Consider the following 18,422-nt stretch of genomic DNA (forward strand, 5'->3'; position numbering starts at 1 on the left):
AATAAAAAAAAAATAAAAAATAAAAAATAACAAAAATTTATTCTCCCTTAGTTCGGGAGGTCAGAAGTCTAAAATAAGTTTCACAAGACCTAAATCAAGATGTTGGCAGGGCTGTGCTCCCCTGTGAAACTCTAGGGGAGAATTCATTCTTTGCATCTTCTAGTTTGTGGATGTGACATTTCTTGGCTTGTGGCCATGCCGCTCTAATCTTTGCTTCTGTCTTCATCTTTTTCTAGAGTATGTGTGAAATCTCCCTCTGCTTCTCTTACAAGGACACTTGTGATGGCATTTAGGGCCCACCTGTATAGTCCAGGATAATTTTCCCATCTGCAAAGATCCTTTTTCCAAATAAGGTAACATTTACAGGTTTAAGGGATTAGGACCTGATATTCTGGAGGCGATTTTTCAAACCTGCTGTATTCCTTTCATTCCTCTTTTCATGGAGCCTGTGGCAGCTGCTACTTTATTTCTGTCTTATGAATTTGCCTTATTCTGAACATTTTGTATAAGTAAAATAATAAAATATGTGGCCTTTTGTGTCTGGTGTTATTCACTTAGCGTATTTTCAAAGTACACTGTATTGTATGCCTGTTTGTACTTCATTTGTTTTTATGGCTGAATAGTACTTCATTGTACAGATATACCACAGTTTGTTTATTCATTCATGAATTAATTTGCATTTGGTTGTTTGCACTTTGTAGCAGCATTATTGCTATATGCCATCTAGCTTATGTATATGTTATATTTTCAGTTCTCTTAGGTATATACCTAGGAGTGATACTGTTGGGTCATGTGGTAACTCTATATTTAAATTTTGAGCAATTGCCAAAGTTTTCCAAACTACCAGTTTATATTGCCACCAGCAGTATATGAGGGTTCAGATATCTGCACATCCTCTGCAACACTTGAGATTGTTTTTGGCTATAACTAACCTAGTGGATGTGAAGTAATAGCTCATTGTGATTTTGATTTGCATTTCCTTAATGACTAATTATGTTGAGCAGCATTTCGTGTGCTGCTTGGCCATTTGTGTGTCTTCTTTGGAGAAGTATTCAAATCCTTTTCCCTTTTTTTATTGTTTGTTTTTGAGACAGGGTCTCCCTCTGTTGCCCAGGCTGCAGTACAGTGACACAGTTATGGCCCACTGCAGTGTCGACCTCCCAGGCTCCAGTGATCCTCCCATCTCAGCTGCCACCCTGCCTCATTCCACTCCTCAGTAGCTGGGACTGCAGGCTTGTGCCACCATGCCCAGCTAAATTAAAACATTTTTTTTTCTTGAGACAGTTTTGCTCTGGCAGCAAGGTTGTAGTACAGTGATGTGATCACAGCTTACTGCAGCCTCCACCTTCTAGGCCCAAGCAGTCCTTCCACCTCAGCCTCCTGGGTAGCTGGGACCACAGGCATACTCTATCGTGCCTGGTTAATTTTTTAATTTTTTGTAGAGTTAGGATCTCACTATGTTGTACAGGCTGGTCTAGAGTTCCTGGGCTAAGTCCTCCTGTCTCAGCCTCCCAAAATACTGGGATTACAAGTATGAGCCACTGTGCCTGTGTTTTTAAATTTTTTTGTAGAGAAGGAGTCTCACTACATTGCTTGGACTGCTCTTGAACTCTTGGGCTCAAGTGATCCTCCCATCTCAGCCTTCCAAAGTGTTGGGCTTATAAGGTGTGAGCCACCATATCCAGCCTATTTTTTTTTTTTTTTTTAAACAGAGTCTCACTTTGTTGCCCATGCTGGAGTGCAGTGGCTTGATCTCGTCTCACTGTAACCTCTGCCTCCTGGATTCAAGTGATTCTCTTGCCTCAGCCTCTCAGTAGCTGTGATTACAGGCGTGTGCCACCATGCCAGCTAATTTTTGTATTTTTAGTAGAGACAGGGTTTTGCCATGTTGGCCAGGCTGGTCTCAAACTCCTGACTGTAAGTGATTCTCCCACCTTGGCCTTCCAGAATGCTGGGATTATAGGCGTGAGCCACTGTGCCCAATTGGGACCTGTTTTTAAAATGAATTGTTTTATTGTGGTAAAAATGCATGCAATTTACCACCTTAACCATTTTTAAATTAATAGTTCAGTAGTTTCAAGTGTATTTGCATTGATGTGAAACAGATCTCTAGAACTGAAACAATGCCCATTAAACAACAGACTCACCCTTTTCCTCTGCCCCTAGCCCTTGGTAACCATTACTCTACCTTCTGTTTTTTTTTTTTTTTTTTTTTTCTTATTTTTTTGAGACAGAGTCTTGGTGTGTTGCCCAGGCTGGAGTGGTGCAATCTCCACTGACTGCAACTTCTGCCTCCCAGATTCAGGGGATTCTTCTGCCTCAGCTTCCCGAATAGCTGGGACTACAGGTGTGTGCCACCACGCTCAGCTAATTTATTTTTTTGAAACAGAGTTTCTCCCTTGTCGCCTAGGCTGGAGTGCAGTGGCGCCATCTCAGCTCACTGCAACCTCTGCCTCCCGGGTTCAAGCGATTCTCCTGCCTCAGCTTCCCAAGTAGCTGGGTTTACAGGTGCCTGTCACCATATGTGACTAATTTTTGTATTTTTAGTCGAGACAGGGTTTCACCATGTTGGCCAAGCTGAGCTCGAACTCCTGACCTCAGGTGATCTGCCCACCTCAGCCTCCCAAAATGCTGGGATTACAGGTGTGAGCCTCTGCTCCCTGCCTCTACTTTCTGTTTCTATGAATTTGACTATTTTAGTTATCTCATATAGGTGGAATCATACAAATACAACAGTATTTGTCTTTTTATGACTGGTTTATTTTATTTGGCATATCCTCAAAGTTCAAACATGTAGCATGTGATAGGATTTTCTTCCTTTTTAAGGTTGAATAATATATGATATCTTTTGTTTATTCATTTTTGGGTAGACATTTGGATTGCTTCCACCCCTTGGCTGTTTTAATAGTCCTGTGAACATGGGTGTGCCAATATCTTCGAGACCCTGCTTTCAATTCTTTTAGATGTATACCCAGAAGTAAGATTGCTAGAACATATAGTACTGTTTTTAATTTTATGAGGAACTTCTGTACCGTTTTCCATAGTAGTTATACCATTTTACAATCCAGTAACCATGCATGAGGATTCTAATTTTTTTCCAACAATGTTTGTTTTTTAATAGTAGTCATCCTAGTAGGTGTGAGGTGGTATCTCATGGTGGTTTTAAGGTGCATTTATTTTATGATTAATGACACTGAACATATTTCCTGGGTCTTTTGTGTATCATCTTTGGAGAAATGTCTGTTCATGTTCTTTGCCCTTTTAAAAAATTGAGTTATTTCTATTCGTCATCTCCATTATAGTTTTACTTCTTCCTTTCCAATCTGAATGCTTTTTGCTTCATTTTCTTGCCTAATTACCTTGGTTGTAGAACCTCCAGTACAGTGTTGAATTGAAGTGGTGAAAGTGCACATCTGTCTTGTTCCTGATCTTAGGGGCAGGGGAACTTTCAGTCTCACCATTAAGTATGATACTATAATAGCTGTGAGTCTCATCCAGATGTGGTGGAGAAAGTTCCCTTCTATTCTTAGTTGTTTTATTGTTTCAAATCATAAAAGGATGTTAGCTTTTGTCAAGTGTTTTTTCTGCAGACAGCTGTGGTTTTTGTCCTTTATTGAAATGGTATAGGCTGGGCATGGTGGCTCACACCTGTAATCCCAGCACTTTGGGAGGCCTAGGCAGGCGGATCACCTGAAGTTGGGAGTTTGAGAGCAGCCTGACCAACATGGAGAAACCCTATCTCTACTAAAAATACAGACACATTAGCTGTGCATGGTGACGCATGCCTGTAATCCCAGCTACTTGGGAGGCTGAGGCAGGAGAATCACTTGAACCCAGGAGGAGGAGGTTGCGGTCAGTTGAGATGGTGCCATTGCACTCTAGCCTGGGCAATAAGAACGAAACTCCGACTAAAAAAAAAAAAAAATAATTAAAGTTAAAAAAAATAAAATGATAATAGTGTTGGTTGATTTTCATAGAATGAACCATCCTTGTATTTTTTAAATAAATCCCACTTGGTCATGGTATGTAATTGTTACATATGTTGTCAGATTTTGTGTGCTAACATTTTGTTGAGGATTTTTGCCTCTATAAGGGATATTGGCCTGTAGTTTTTTAAATATGATTTCTTGGTTTGATTTTGGTATAAGAGTAATAACTAGCCTCATAGATGTGCAAAGTTTTCTCTCCTCTTCTAATTTTTGGAAGAGTTTATGAAGGATTGGTGTTAATTCTTTTTAAAATGTTAATAATTTACTAGCATAGCTATCTGATTTTGGGCTTTTATTTGGGGTAGTTTCTTGATTACTAATTTGCTTGTTTTGGATCCGTTCATATTTTGTTTGTTCTTGAGTCCATTCATTAGCTCGTGTCTTTCTAGGCATTTGTTTCATCTAGGTTATCTAATTTTTTGACAGACAATTTTTCCTAGTATTCCTTTATAATTATCTTTATTTCTGTGTGGTTGGTAGTAATGTCCCCTCTTTATTTTTAATAAACAATTAATTGAAGTGAAAATCACGTAACATAAAATCAGTTATTTTAAAGTAAACAATTTAGTGACATTTACTGCATTTGTAATATTGTACATGTGCTGCCTCTGTCTAGTTCTGATAATTTCCATCATTCCAAAGTAAAACCTCTTTACCCATTAAGCAGTTTCTCACCATTTTCCCTTTCCTATCTTTTGGCAACCACAAATCTTTGTTTAATGTCTATGGATTTATCTATTTCTGATATTTCCTGTAAATGAAATCATACAGTGTATGAGCTTTTGTGCCTGACTTCTTTCACATGGTATGTTTTCAGGGTTTACCATGTTGTAGCATGTATCAGTGTGTCGTTTCTTTTATGGCTGAATAAACATTCTGTTGTATGTACATACCATGATTTGTTTATCCATTCATCCATTGATGGACATTTAGGTTGTTTTCACCTTTTGGTTATTATGAATTGCTGCTGTAAACATGTATACATGTACTTGAGTACCCTTATTTCTTTGAATGTATATTTAGAAGTAGATTTCTGGGACCATAAATCTATGTTTAACATTTTGAGGAACTGCCAAACCATTTTGTAATAAAATCTTTTGATTTTTACAAGCTTTTGTTAATTTCCAGGATCTGAAAATGTGATTTTGTAGTTTTGCTAGTGTTCTCTTTGCTTTTATGAAGGAGCAGCTATTTGTAGGTCCTTATTCCTCCCTTCCCTTTAACTTCACCCTGTTGACTTTGTTAACACATTTTTTTAGTTGTCTTTTTTGTGGTCCTCCACAACCCCTCTTTAAATCATTCTTCAAGCCCTTTAAAAACTCAGCTTTAGTGAAGAAACTTTACTCTGAACTATCAGACCACTTTCAGTTTGAACTGCCACCCTGTCAAATCTCCTTTGTAGACTCTTCTGACCAAGATTCTGCTCATAGGAGGAAGGGAAAGAAAAGGGGGAAAATGACTGATTTTCTCTGTTGTTTAAGAGTATATCCCAGGCTGGGCACGGTGGCTTACGCCTATAATTCCAGCACTTTGGGAGGCTAAGGTGGGTGGATCACCTGAGTAGGAATTCGAGAGCAGCCTGACTTATATGGTGGAACCCTGTCTTTACTAAATATACAAAAATTAGATGAGCGTGGTAGCATGTACCTGTAGTCCCAGCTACTTGGGAGGTCAAGATAGGAGAATTGCTTGAACCCAGGAGGTGGAGGTTGCAGTGAGCCGTGATCACGCCATTGCACTCCAGTCTGGGTGACAGAGCAAGACTCCCGTCTCAAAAAAAAAAAAAAAAAAAAAAGGTAGATCCCATGCATAACTCTAACTGGGGTAGGGAGGTTAGACATGCAAATACATATCAGATCTAATGGGTTTGTCCTCAAAAATCAATTCTCACTTCCCATGATGGAAGAAGCCAGTAGGAGGGCTTCAATTTCAAAGAAAGCTGAGAGGTAAGTAGATGATAACCCACCTTCCAGATTATTTCTGTGCATTCAAACAATGGCCCTTCTAGTAGATCATTGTTTTTTCTTTGTTTTTTTCAGACGGAGTCTTGCTCTGTCACCCAGGCTGGAGTGCAGTGGTGCAATTTTGTCCTGCTGCAATCTCTGCCTCCCAGATTCAAGCAGTTCTCCTGCCGAGTAGCTGGGATTACAGGCACGTTCCACCATGCCTGGCTAATTTTTGTGTTTTTAGTAGAGATGGTGTTTCACTGTGTTGGCCAGGCTAGTGTTAAACTCCTGAACTCGTGATCCGCCTGCGTCAGCTTCCCAAAGTGCTGGGATTATAGGCGTGAGCCACCGTGCCCAGCTCTAGTAAATCATTGTTATAACCACATGCGAGTTTTTAACCACACACATACTCTTCTGAGGAAAGACTTCCCCAAACTATTGGTCCTTATGATGAGATCTGGCCATACACATTTTTCTTCTGAACCCCAGGATTGTGGGGCTGTCACATTTCCTCTAAGAGTACACTTTAGGAGCTCCCAGACTTGAAAATTGGCTGTTTCCCATGTTTGAACATTCTCCACTTTTTCCTTCAGTCTGCCTTTTTGAATTGATTTCTAACTACTTCTAGATAACATTTTTCCATTAATGAATAAAATTTGAGTGCTTATTGTGTGCCAGGCACTGCTTTAGGCACTTGAGAGAAATCAGTGAACACAACAGACAAAATGAACAACAACAACAAAAACAAAACAAACTACTCCAACAGAAGGAACTAACAGTCCAGTAGAGGAAGAAAGATAGTAAGTATAATAAAAATGCAAATTCTCTGGTAAAATGGAAGATGATGTTATAGAACTAGGAAAAAAATAATAGAGCAGGATTAGAAGTTGAGAAGGTATAAGAGAATTGTAATTTTACATAGTGTGGTTAGAGTAAGTCTCATGGAGAAGGTAAATTTGGACATGCACTTGAAGGGGATAAAATGTCCCCGTGTTAGCCATGGGGACATAAGTGTTGGGCAGAGACTGAAGGAATAGCAAGGTAGCCAGTGTGGCTGGTTTAAAGTGAATGAAGATTGGAATAGTGGGCAAAAGGTCGGAAAGGTAGCAAGAGTGGAAATAGTAGTAAGGATCTGTAAATTCTTCATTTTTCTCTCAGTCTAGTCTGTGGAAATTGTCATGTCTTTTGATAAGGAACGACCTTGGTTTAATAGTTACTCCCCTCCTAGACTCTCAGGCTAGTTTGTTTTTTTGTTTTTGTTTGTTTGTTTGTTTGTTTTTTTGAGACAGAGTATTGCTCTTGTTGCCCAGACTGGAGTGCAATGGCACAGTCTTGTGCATAGTCTTGGCTCACTGCAACCTCCGCCTCCTGGGTTCAATTGATTCTCTTGCCTCAGCCTACCAAGTAGCTGAAATTACAGGCGCCCACCACCACGCCCGGCAAATTTTTGTATTTTTAGTAGAGATGGAGTTTCACTATGTTGGCCAGGCTGGTCTCGAACTTCTGACCTCAGGTTGTCTGCCCACCTCGGGACCTCAGGTTGTCTGCCCACCTCGGCCTCCCAAAGTGCTGGGATTACAGGCATGAGCCACTGTGCCTGGCCTTTTTTTTCTTTTTCTTTTAAGATGGAGTCTCGCTGTGTCACGCAGGATGGAATGCAGTGGTGCAATCTCAACTCGCTGTAACCTCGCCCGAGATGCTTATGCCTGAGCCTCCTGAGTAGCTGGGACTATATGTGTGTGCCACCATACCTGGTTAATTTTTTGTAATTTTTTTAGAGATGGGGTTTCACCATGTTGTCCAAACTGATCTCGAACTCCTGACCTCAAGTGATCCACCCACCTCGGCCTCCCAAAGTGTTGGGATTACAGGCATGAGCCACTGTGCCTGGCCTCTCAGGCTAGTTTCAACCCTATTTTACACTCCTCTACCATCCTCAGCTTATTTTTGAAAAAGTATTTATTAAAAAACATTTATGAAAAAGTTATTTGTGTTTTATTTAGTTGCCCTGGATGGAATACAAATGTTTACTGTAGTGTTAAGGATGCTGTAAAACTCCCATTTACTGCAAGGATCTGTGTTTAATGGGCATTCAATTCTAAGACAGCAAATGTGTAGAGTTATTGGTGGGGCTGGGGGACAAGAGTACTGTAGATGGAGAGTGAGGGAGGTGGGGCAGGAGTTTGAGAAAGCAGCAGTGGGGTGAAGAAAGTGATAGGCAAGGGAAGATGGTGGGGATAGGTACCACAGGAGTCCTGGTGGCCTAAAATCTAATCACAAAGGTTACTCAAGTGGGACTGATGCCTGAAAAAAACTTGTGTGTGGTTATAACAGTGATCTACTAGAAGGGCCATTGTTTGAATGCACAGAAATAATCTGGAAGGTGGGTTATCATCCACCGATCTCTCAGCTTTCTTTGGAATTGAAGCCCTCCTATTGGCTTCTCCCATCACGGGGGTGTAAATTGACTTTTGAGGACAAACCCGTTAGATCTGATATGTCTTTGCATGTCTAACCTCCCTACCCCAGTACCTCAAGATTCTGGTAAATTGGAACATAAGCATTTATGCATCCATTGGTGGACATTTGTAGAGAAGGGTCTCTGGACATCTAGAGGAGAAGAAAACTCTCATCGTCTAATGCTACTCTTGTTCTTTTTTTTTTTTTTTTTTTTTTTTTTTTTTTGAGGCGGAGTCTCGCTCTGTCGCCCAGACGGGAGTGCAGTGGCCGGATCTCAGCTCACTGCAAGCTCCGCCTCCCGGGTTTACGCCATTCTCCTGCCTCAGCCTCCCGAGTAGCTGGGACTACAGGCGCCCGCCACTTCGCCCGGCTAATTTTGTATTTTAGTAGAGATGGGGTTTCACCGTGTTAGCCAGGATGGTCTCGATCTCCTGACCTCGTGATCCGCCCGTCTCGGCCTCCCAAAGTGCTGGGATTACAGGCTTGAGCCACCGCGCCCGGCCTGCTACTCTTGTTCTTAATGAACTTGTTCATTAACTTATTAGCTTTGTTCCTGATTCTTGCTCTATTCCTCTTTCTGATCTTGAATGATGGTTGGATGGTGGGTTAATCAGTATGGACAACAGCCAAAAATCTAACCAAGAGCAGCTGGTTAGGAAGCCCAGCAGTGTTATTAGAACCCAGTTTAAGTTTTTCTTCTTTGTTTGTTTGATGGTTTATTAACAATAGGAATTCATTTCTCACATTTTTAGGCTGGGAAGTTCAAGATCACAATGCTGGACAATTTGGTTCCTTAGTGAAGGCTCTTTTCCTGGCTGGTGAGTGACAGCCTTCTTGCTGTGTTCTCACATGACAGAGAGAGGAAGCAAGGTCTGTGGTATCTGCTCTTATAAGGGCGTCAATCACATCATGAGGGCCCTATCCTCATGAATATCCTCATTACATCTTAACCTGATTAGCACCCAAAGGCCCCTTCTCTAAATACCATCACATTGGAGGTTATAGCTTCAGTATACACATTTGGGGGTGAGGGGAACACAGTTCAGCCATTGCATAATCCAAATTATGTATACCTGAAATATTCTCTAGAATTGGAGGAATCATTTAACGCTTAGAAATAGAACACTGATATAATTACAGTTGTGTTTTAAGATCCATCTAGTGGTGGTGTGTTATATAATTTGAAGGACAGAGAAAAGAGAACAATTTAGGGACTAGTACAGGTGTACAAAAATGCAGTAACCAGTGGACTTAAACCTAGAAGTTGGGGCCTGGGCTGGGGGCCATTAATAGGAATGGACATAAAAGGTAGAATGAGCAATGCTCTAAAAGTTATTTAAAATGGCTCATAGGGTACTTTGACATTTTTTGGGAGGTAGAGGAGGTTTGAACAGGTTTAAAAAACAGAGAGTGAAAAAATGAATCCAATGAGACACTTTAATTCTTAAAGACTAAGCAGTTAACAGCAATAGCATCAGATATAGCTGTACACTAAGTCAGTTTTAGCAGAAAGAGCACAAAACCAGACTTCAGGAATTAGGCATGTCAGTGCTAACTCTGTCTACAAACCCTCCATATAACTATAGTAAATCATAAACATTTTGGCGCTTTAAAGATTAATTTTCAGATTGGCCGGGCATGGTGGCTCAGGCCTGTAATGCCAGTACTTTGGGAGGCCGAGGCGGACGGATCATGAGGTCAGGAGATGAAGATCATCCCGACCAACATGGTGAACCCCATCTCTACTAAAAATACAAAAATTAGCTGGTCGTGTTGGCGCACCTGTAATCCCAGCTACTCAGGAGGCTGAGGCAGTAGAATAGCTTGAACCTGGGAAGCAGAGGTTGCAGTGAGCCGAGATCGTGCCACGGCACTTTAGCCTGGGCAACAGAGCAAGACTCCGTCTTGAAAAAGAAAAAATAGTGACAATCATAAACTAATTTTCAGATAAATCTAACGGCCATGTTGTCAGATTATAGTCTAATTTTTTAGGATATTGGAGAATATTAATGATTTTGATTTAGAATATTTTCTTTTTTTTTTTTGAGACACAGTTCGCACTGTCACCCGGGCTGGAGTGCAATGACGTGATCTCGGCTCACTGCAACCTCCACCTCCTGGGTTCAAGCGATTCTCCTGCCTCAGCCTCATGAGTAGCTGGGATTACAGGTGTCCACCACCACGCCCAGCTAATTTTTTGTGTTTTTATTAGAGATAGGGTTTCATTATGTTGGCCAGGCTGGTCTCGAACTCCTAACCTTGTGATCCACCTGCCTCGGCCTCTGAAAGTGTTGGGATTACAGGTGTGAGCCACCGTGCCCAGCCAGATATTTTCTTTAGAGAGGATGTTAGAAAATACATTTAGAATTACCTAGAAGGTAGTTACTGGAAATGTGGAAGTGATCCTGAGAAGAAGATTGGATTTGGGCACGAGTTTTCCCACAGGACATTTGGTAATTCCTGGAGCCATTTTTAGTTGCCACCCTGGGGAATTACTGCTGGTTTCTAGTGGGTCAGAGATCACAGATGCTGCTAAACATCCTATAGTGCTCTCGACAACCCCCAGCAAAGAATTATCTTGTCCCAAATGTCAGTAATGCTTAGGAAACACTGGGCTAGGTGGCATCAACCTGGAGTTAGGCAATTTAAGTTGTATATAGACAGACTAAACCAATTGTAGTTGACTCCAAAGAACAGTGTATTCATATCTGCGTTATTTTTTTGTGGCATTATATATCTACTAATTAAGTTGTAAATCACTATTCATGATACACCAGTTTGTATATTTCATGCATTTACCACTGTCTACTCTGTGCTTTGCACAATATCTGACCAGACATGGGCAAACAAAATAATAGTTTTAGAGGAAATGAGGAAAATAATACATATGTTTTTATTAGTTTAATATTGTATTCCTATTAAAATTCATTTCCAAGGTGATACACATATTTATAGGAATAAATATTGTCTGTATGTTCCAAAATTAGATACTGATATCCTCATTAAAATTGAAACAGTGTGCGTGGCATACATTAGATGTCAGTTTAATTTTTATGCTTTGGATTATGCTGATTTGAAGGGTCCACATTGGGATACAGTGAATCTTGATATGTTTTTAGAAATTGGTGAGTTATGAATCTTGGTTTGTTTCTAGTGCCTACATTTTGCTATTATTAGACCAGTTTTAGCCCAGGCTAAAGTGCAGTGGCACGATCTCGGCTCACTGCAACCTCTCCTTCCCAGGTTCATGCTATTCTCCTGCCTCAGCCTCCTGAGTAGCTGGGATTACAGGTGCGCCAACACGACCAGCTAATTTTTGTATTTTTAGTAGAGATGGGGTTCACCATGTTGGTCGGGATGATCTTCATCTCCTGACCTCATGATCCGCCCGCCTCGGCCTCCCAAAGTGCTGGCATTACAGGCCTAAGCCACCATGCCTGGCCAGTCTGAAGATTAATTTTTAAAGTGCCAAAACTTTTATGATTTACTATAGTTATATGGAGGGTTTGTAGACAGAGTTAGCACTGACATGCCTAATTCCTGAAGTCTGGTTTTGTGCTTTCTGCTAAAACTGACTTAGTGTACAGTATATCTGATGCTATTGCTGTTAACTGCTTAGTCTTTAAGAATTAAAGTGTCTCATTGGATTCATTTTTTCACTCTCTATTTTTTAATAGACCTCGTGATGAGGCTTAACTGATTTTGTGGGTCACTAGTTAATTTTAAAAAAATGAGGCTGGGTGCGGCTCGGGTTTCTAATCCATGGCTCATGCTTGTAATCCCAGCACTTTGGGAGGCTGAGGCTGGTGAATCACAAGGTCAGAAGTTCGAGACCAGCCTGGCCAACACAGTGAAACCCCTTCTGTACTAAAAATACAAAAATTAGGTGGGTGTGGTGGCATGTGTTTGTAATCCCAGCTACCCTGGAGGCTGAGGCAAGAGACTTGCTTGAACCTGGGAGGCAGAGGTGAGCTGAGATTACGCCACTGCACTCCAGTCTGGGTGGCAGAACTAGACTCCATCTCAAAAAAAAAAAAAAAAAAAAAAAAAAGAAATGAAATAGAAAATTTTAGAATTCAGCCTGTGTAGTAAAGATAGTTATTTATGTGTATGTGCTTGCTTTAAGTCCTTTATCGGCCTACAGAATTTCCGACGGATAAAGTTCTTAGAGTAAATTTATAGAAAATGTGGAATTAATGGAGCATAATCTTCTTTAAAAATAAAGGATCTTATGAAGGAGAGTGCTGTTTATTGATTCATTTAACAAATTCTGTATTTGTTGAGCACCTGTCCTGTGCCAGACCCTGTTCTTTGTGCTGAGTATACAACAGTCAACAGAAGATACAATACCTGTCCTTTGAGTTTTGTGTTCCACTGGATGGGCATTAGAAAATAATCAAGATAAATAGGATTGTAATATGTTAAATGGTGATAGGGCTTTGGGGATGAAAGAAAAGGGAAAAGAGATTAGGAATGTGGGTTAGAGGTTGGTTGGAATATTTGAGAACCTCACTGAGAGAGATACTTGGAATAGAGCTCTAAGGGCAGTGAGGAGCTAGCCATGCAGGTACTCAAATGATCATTCATATTGGAGGGAACAAGGGCCTTGAGCAAGGAAAAGAGCTTAGCATGTTCAATTAATAGCAGGGAGGGCCAGGTGCAGTTGTTCATGCCTATTATCCTAGCACTTTGGGAGGGCAAGGCACGCAGATCACTTGAGTGAAGGAATTCGAGACCAGCCTGGTCAACATGGTGAAACCCCATCTCTACTGAAAATACAAAAATTAGCTGGGTGTGGTGATGGCGTGCCTATAGTCCCAGCTACTCAGGAGACTGAGGCACGAGACTCTCTTGAACCTGGAAGGTAGAGGTTGCGGTGAGCTGAGTTATATATCTGGGTGACAGAGCAGGACTCTATCTCAAAAAAAATTTAATTCAAAATATCAAAAAAAAAAAATAAATAGCAAGGAGGTTAGTGTAGCTAGAGTGAAGTAGATCAGGGAGAGTAGTATAAGTGCAGGAGCAGTATGTGGGGTTGGTAGTGTGGTCTTCTAGGCATTGGTAATACTTGGTCTTTTACTCTCAGTTAATCAGAAAGCCATTAGAGGGTTTTGAGCTGAACAATGATAGTCTGACTTTGTTTAACACAATCAATCTGCTTGCTATGTGGAGAAGAGACTGAGGTGGATTGAGGGAGGAAGCACTGTTGTGTTTAAGTTAGTAGGTAAGTCAGGACTGGAGGGAAAAATTTAGGAGGCATTAGTGAATGGATTATAATTAAGGCCATGAGTTGGGATGAGATTATCTGCCTGGCACTTGACATTGTGCTATGCTGTTTGTTGGCTATGTGTAGGTACTCCTAACTATAAATTTAATACCTCTTTTCTGTACTTTTCTTTTCTGAGATTACTATATATGAATCAATTGAGATATGTACATTTAATGTAATTTTCTTTCAATTCCACTACAAATCAAGCTGCCATTGAATAGGTGGTGCTTTTAAAAAACCAGCTGTTACTGTAAGTCTAAGAAATAGAATTTTTGCCTTTAAGATAGCAAAATACATTTAAAAGTAAAAAACTTGATAAAGCGGATGCAGCTGGTGTGTGGCAGACTAAGGATTCCAGCTTATTCTTCAACTCCAAAGTCCATGTTTCTAAACATTGCACAATGATGCCCTGGTAAAAATGTGTGTCCTTTTCCATACAATTTTGCCTAGTGATTAGTTGCTGGAAGGTTTTTCTTTTTTCTTTTTTAATGGAAGAGAGCGTAATCAGTACAGCAAAGTTATGATTCTGGATTCATAGGAACCTGATCTTTTATCATAGATTTTAAGCTGTTATTTATCCTCTTTCATTCTCAGTGTCCTTGTCTGTAAAATAGTGATGTTTATAAAAACCTTAATGTTTTAGAGGAGAATTAAATAAAGTAATGCGTTTTCCTGTACTTACTGATGTATGTTTGTATTTAGGTGGCAGTTTATATAAAGGAAGCATTGGGACTTGTGGCCACACTGTTGAAGAATAAAAAACATTAGAAAATGGAACAATCATGTGAGGAAGAGAAAGAGCCTGAACCACAGAAGAACATAAAAGAAACCAAACAAGTAGATGACGAAGACGCTGAGCTCATCTTTGTTGGTGTGGAACATGTAAATGAAGATGCTGAACTAATCTTTGTTGGGGTCACTGCAAATTCAAAACCAGTCGTTTCAAACATTTTGAACAGAGTCACCCCGGGTTCGTGGTCAAGGAGAAAAAAGTATGGTCACCTTAGAAAAGATACTGCTGACAAATTGCAGCCTACAAGTCATGAGACCCTTACATCAGAAGCAGTGACCGACCTGCCAGCTTCCCAACTTGAATCGAGATCAACAGATAGTCCTATTATTATTGAGCCTTTGTCTAAACCTGATTATACAAATAGTTCACCACAAGTTGTGCCTAATAACTCTTCAGAATTACCTTCTCCTTTGATTACATTCACAGGTTCATTGCATCATCCAGTAAGTGCAGCACTTTCAGTAGGAGGTATAAATGAAGGTCCTCATGTATCAAAGCGACTTTCCACTTTTGAAGTAAACAGCATAAATCCCAAAAGGGCTAAACTCAGGGATGGAATTATGGAAGGATATTCTTCAGCTTCGTCCCCTTCAGATACCTTTCATACAATGAATGCTCAGCAAAGTACACCCTCAAACAATGTTCATACCTCATTAAGCCATGTTCAAAATGGAGCACCTTTTCCAGCAGCTTTTCCAAAGGACAATATCCATTTCAAGCCTATAAATACAAATCTTGATAGGGAAAATGAATTGGCAAAAACAGACATTTTGAGTCTAACAAGTCAAAACAAGACCTTTGATCCCAAGAAAGAAAATCCCATTGTGTTACTTAGTGACTTTTACTATGGACAGCATAAAGGAGATGGGCAGCCAGAACAGAAGACTCACACCACCTTTAAATGCCTCAGTTGCGTGAAAGTTCTAAAAAATGTTAAGTTTATGAATCACGTGAAGCATCATTTGGAATTTGAGAAGCAGAAGAACGACAGCTGGGAAAACCACACCACCTGCCAGCACTGCCACCGGCAGTTTCCCACTCCCTTCCAGCTACAGTGTCACATTGAAAATGTCCACACTGCCCAGGAGCCCTCTGCTGTCTGTAAGATCTGTGAATTGTCATTTGAAACAGATCAGGTCCTCTTACAACACATGAAGGACCATCATAAGCCTGGCGAAATGCCCTATGTGTGTCAGGTTTGCCATTACAGATCGTCAGTCTTTGCTGATGTAGAAACACATTTTAGAACGTGCCATGAAAACACAAAGAATTTGCTTTGTCCCTTTTGTCTCAAAATTTTCAAAACAGCAACACCATACATGTGTCATTATAGGGGCCACTGGGGAAAGAGTACACACCAGTGTTCCAAGTGCCGGCTACAGTTTTTAACTTTCAAGGAGAAAATGGAGCACAAGACCCAGTGTCATCAAATGTTTAAGAAGCCTAAGCAACTAGAAGGATTACCTCCTGAAACAAAAGTTACTATTCAAGTGTCACTAGAACCTCTTCAGCCAGGATCAGTAGAAGTAGCATCCATAACTGTGAGCACATCTGACTCTGAACCATCACTCCCCAGGTCTAAAAGCAAAATTTCAAAAAAGTCCCATTAATTCTAGTTTCAGTAAATCTAAAGCAAGTATTTCAAACCAAATTAAAAAACCTCATAAAAACAAAACTACCAACCATACATTATTCAGTAGCACCAAAAATAGTGAAACTAATGGATTATATGTGACTTTTTAAACAAAATTTAGGATCTATATTATTTGATCTGAATTTTGAGGTGTTATTTTAAAACATCTGGTTTTCATGTTAACTATATCTGGCTTACATAAAAGTTGTTTGTGTGTGTGTGTGAGAAAAAAGTATTAATTTATTTTTTTAATTTTAATTTTTTTTTTTTTTAACTTTAGAGACAGGGTCTCACTGTTACCCAGGCTGGAGTGCAGTGGCGTGATCCTAGCTCACTGCAGCCTTGAACTCCCGGGCTCAAGCATTCCTTGGCCTCAGCCTTTGGAGAGTAGCTAGGACCACAGGCGTAGCCACCACACCCAGCTAATTTTTTATTTTAATTTTTTTGTAGTGATGGAGTCTTGTTATGTTGCCCAGGCTGGTCTTGAACTCCTGACCTTAGGGGAGCTTCCTGCCTCAGCCTCCCCAAGTGCTGGGATGGGTGAGCCACTGCCTCTGGCACCTATTTATTATTTTGGTATTTCATGTTACTCCTAAGCTTGAAAAAGCTCTTTTTTCTATATACGGAATTCATAGAATTTTTGAAATACTTAGTTTTCTTTTCAGCTTTTTCCCTGCATTCAAGATTTCATGGTTAACTCTAGTCAGACTGGAATGGCTTTGTTATGCCCTGGTCCACTTGCTGTCGAATTCCCAGAAGTGCCTCTGCTGTGCTGACATAAAATAACCTGAAAAGATTCTGAAAAGCCAGGATGTGGAATTGCAAGAGAAGCTGCTGCATGAGCAGAGACCAAGAAGGTGGAAGTTAGTTGAGGGAGAGCAGTGGCTCTTTGTTCTAATTGAAGGATAGGCACACATTCATTCTGGTCTTGGGGCCAGGTCAAAAGGAACACTGCTTCAGAGTATCTTTATCTAACCCAGAAACATCCAAGGAAGCCAAACCATTCAAAGTAAAATGCTTTTGTTTGGTGAGGGGCCCCTGTAGACACCAAACAGCCACCATATATCATTGGTTTGAGATGAAATAGCAATACAATTAATAATAGAATGGTGCCTGGTGCTAGTTGACTTCCTGTTCTGTGATCTAAAGGTGAAATTGATTCATTCTCTCTCCTCTCCCTTCCGGCTAGCCCTTAGTGGAGAACGAACTGGCCATATTCCTCTCAGCCACAGCAGTAAAGCAAGTTAAGTTTCCCAAGGGGAAGAAGCCCTGATACCTATAATTTGAACTGTACTGGACCCATAGTTTTAACTGAAAAGGGCCAAACAAGTGGTGTCTGTCCATTTCCTGGACTAGGCTAAATTTAGTTTTCCCACTGTTCAGCTGGAATGAGGACTGTCCAAGAACAGTAGGTACAGTGAACAAAAATAGCCTAGGGTGACTGACTAAATTTAAACCCATAATGGCTTTATATTTTTCTGTGCATATATATCTTACCCTAATTGAACATGTGAAGCTTGCAACTTTTATGTCTTGCCTTGGACACGAATGTATTGCAGCTTACAGTTCTTCTGTTGTATGTGTAGTTTCCCAGTTTATTGACACTAATGCTGTTTGGGTCTTACTGATACATACCAGTGTGCAAGAAATGTCTCCCTAATTCAGTAAGTGTTAAGACTTAGAGTTAATGTCCTTCATCTGATCTGTCCTATCTAATCTGTACTAAGGGTGAACCTTTTTCCCTTACTCTCCCCAGGGGCTGTTTCACAGTATTCTGGAGTACCTTTTGAGTATTGGTTCCTGAACATCAGCAGCCTTGGGTGCCTCTGTGGACTCCCGGAGTTGTCTCCTTGGTTGTGTTCTGGTGCCATCCTTTGTACCTCCACCCCCGACTAAGGTGCCCAGCAACCTGTCTTTACCAGTCAAGGAATCTGCCATCTTGGCTATAGACATAGGTCTGGAGAAACCTTTCCCTTTTTCCTTGATTTCTTTTTAAAGGTACATTATCTCTCCCCACTCCTTTTTTCTGTCCTCAATCTAGTTAAATTTCCTAATCTTTCACAAAAATCTGGGAAGAGATAATTAAGAGCTTAGCATCCCTCTTAGAACTAGAGTAGAAGGCAGTACAGATAACAAATAAGTTGTGAGTATAATATCTATATTTTACAACATTTTGTGGTTGTATTTATTTGCCTGACGCTCACTTGATTGATTTGCACCTTGAACACTACTAGGTCTTTTCAGTTACTTTGCTTGGGTTAAGACACTCTGCTAAAATTTCAGCCTGAATCCTTTCTTTAGTTGAAGAAAGGGTATGTGTGTGCAAGTGGGT

General features: G+C 40.4%; 1 protein-coding gene and 1 gene segment (V, D, J or C); one reads left to right on the forward strand and one right to left on the reverse strand.

Moving 5' to 3' along the window:
- Positions 1 to 16,126, forward strand: part of ZNF280B (zinc finger protein 280B) — a 22,532-nt gene extending 6,406 nt beyond the window's left edge. For 2 of the 6 annotated variants that reach the window (XM_017889757.1, XM_017889760.1), the window contains one exon: positions 14,367 to 16,126. In XM_017889757.1, coding sequence (XP_017745246.1) covers positions 14,436 to 16,067 — 1,632 coding nt within the window. In that variant the 5' untranslated portion in view covers positions 14,367 to 14,435 and the 3' untranslated portion in view covers positions 16,068 to 16,126. Of the gene's footprint in view, positions 1 to 236; positions 354 to 2,326; positions 2,348 to 9,147; positions 9,266 to 14,366 lie in introns of those variants that run through there. The other 4 variants (XM_017889755.1, XM_017889758.1, XM_017889756.1 and 1 more) reach the window with 4 other exon arrangements.
- The window catches only part of LOC108540636 (Ig lambda chain V-I region BL2-like), a 574,188-nt gene that overhangs the window by 430,721 nt on the left and 125,045 nt on the right, over positions 1 to 18,422 (reverse strand).

Source organism: Rhinopithecus bieti, unplaced genomic scaffold (genome assembly GCF_001698545.2).
Source record: "Rhinopithecus bieti isolate Rb0 unplaced genomic scaffold, ASM169854v2 scaffold_19723, whole genome shotgun sequence".
In the NCBI taxonomy this organism is placed as follows: Eukaryota; Metazoa; Chordata; class Mammalia; order Primates; family Cercopithecidae; genus Rhinopithecus; species Rhinopithecus bieti.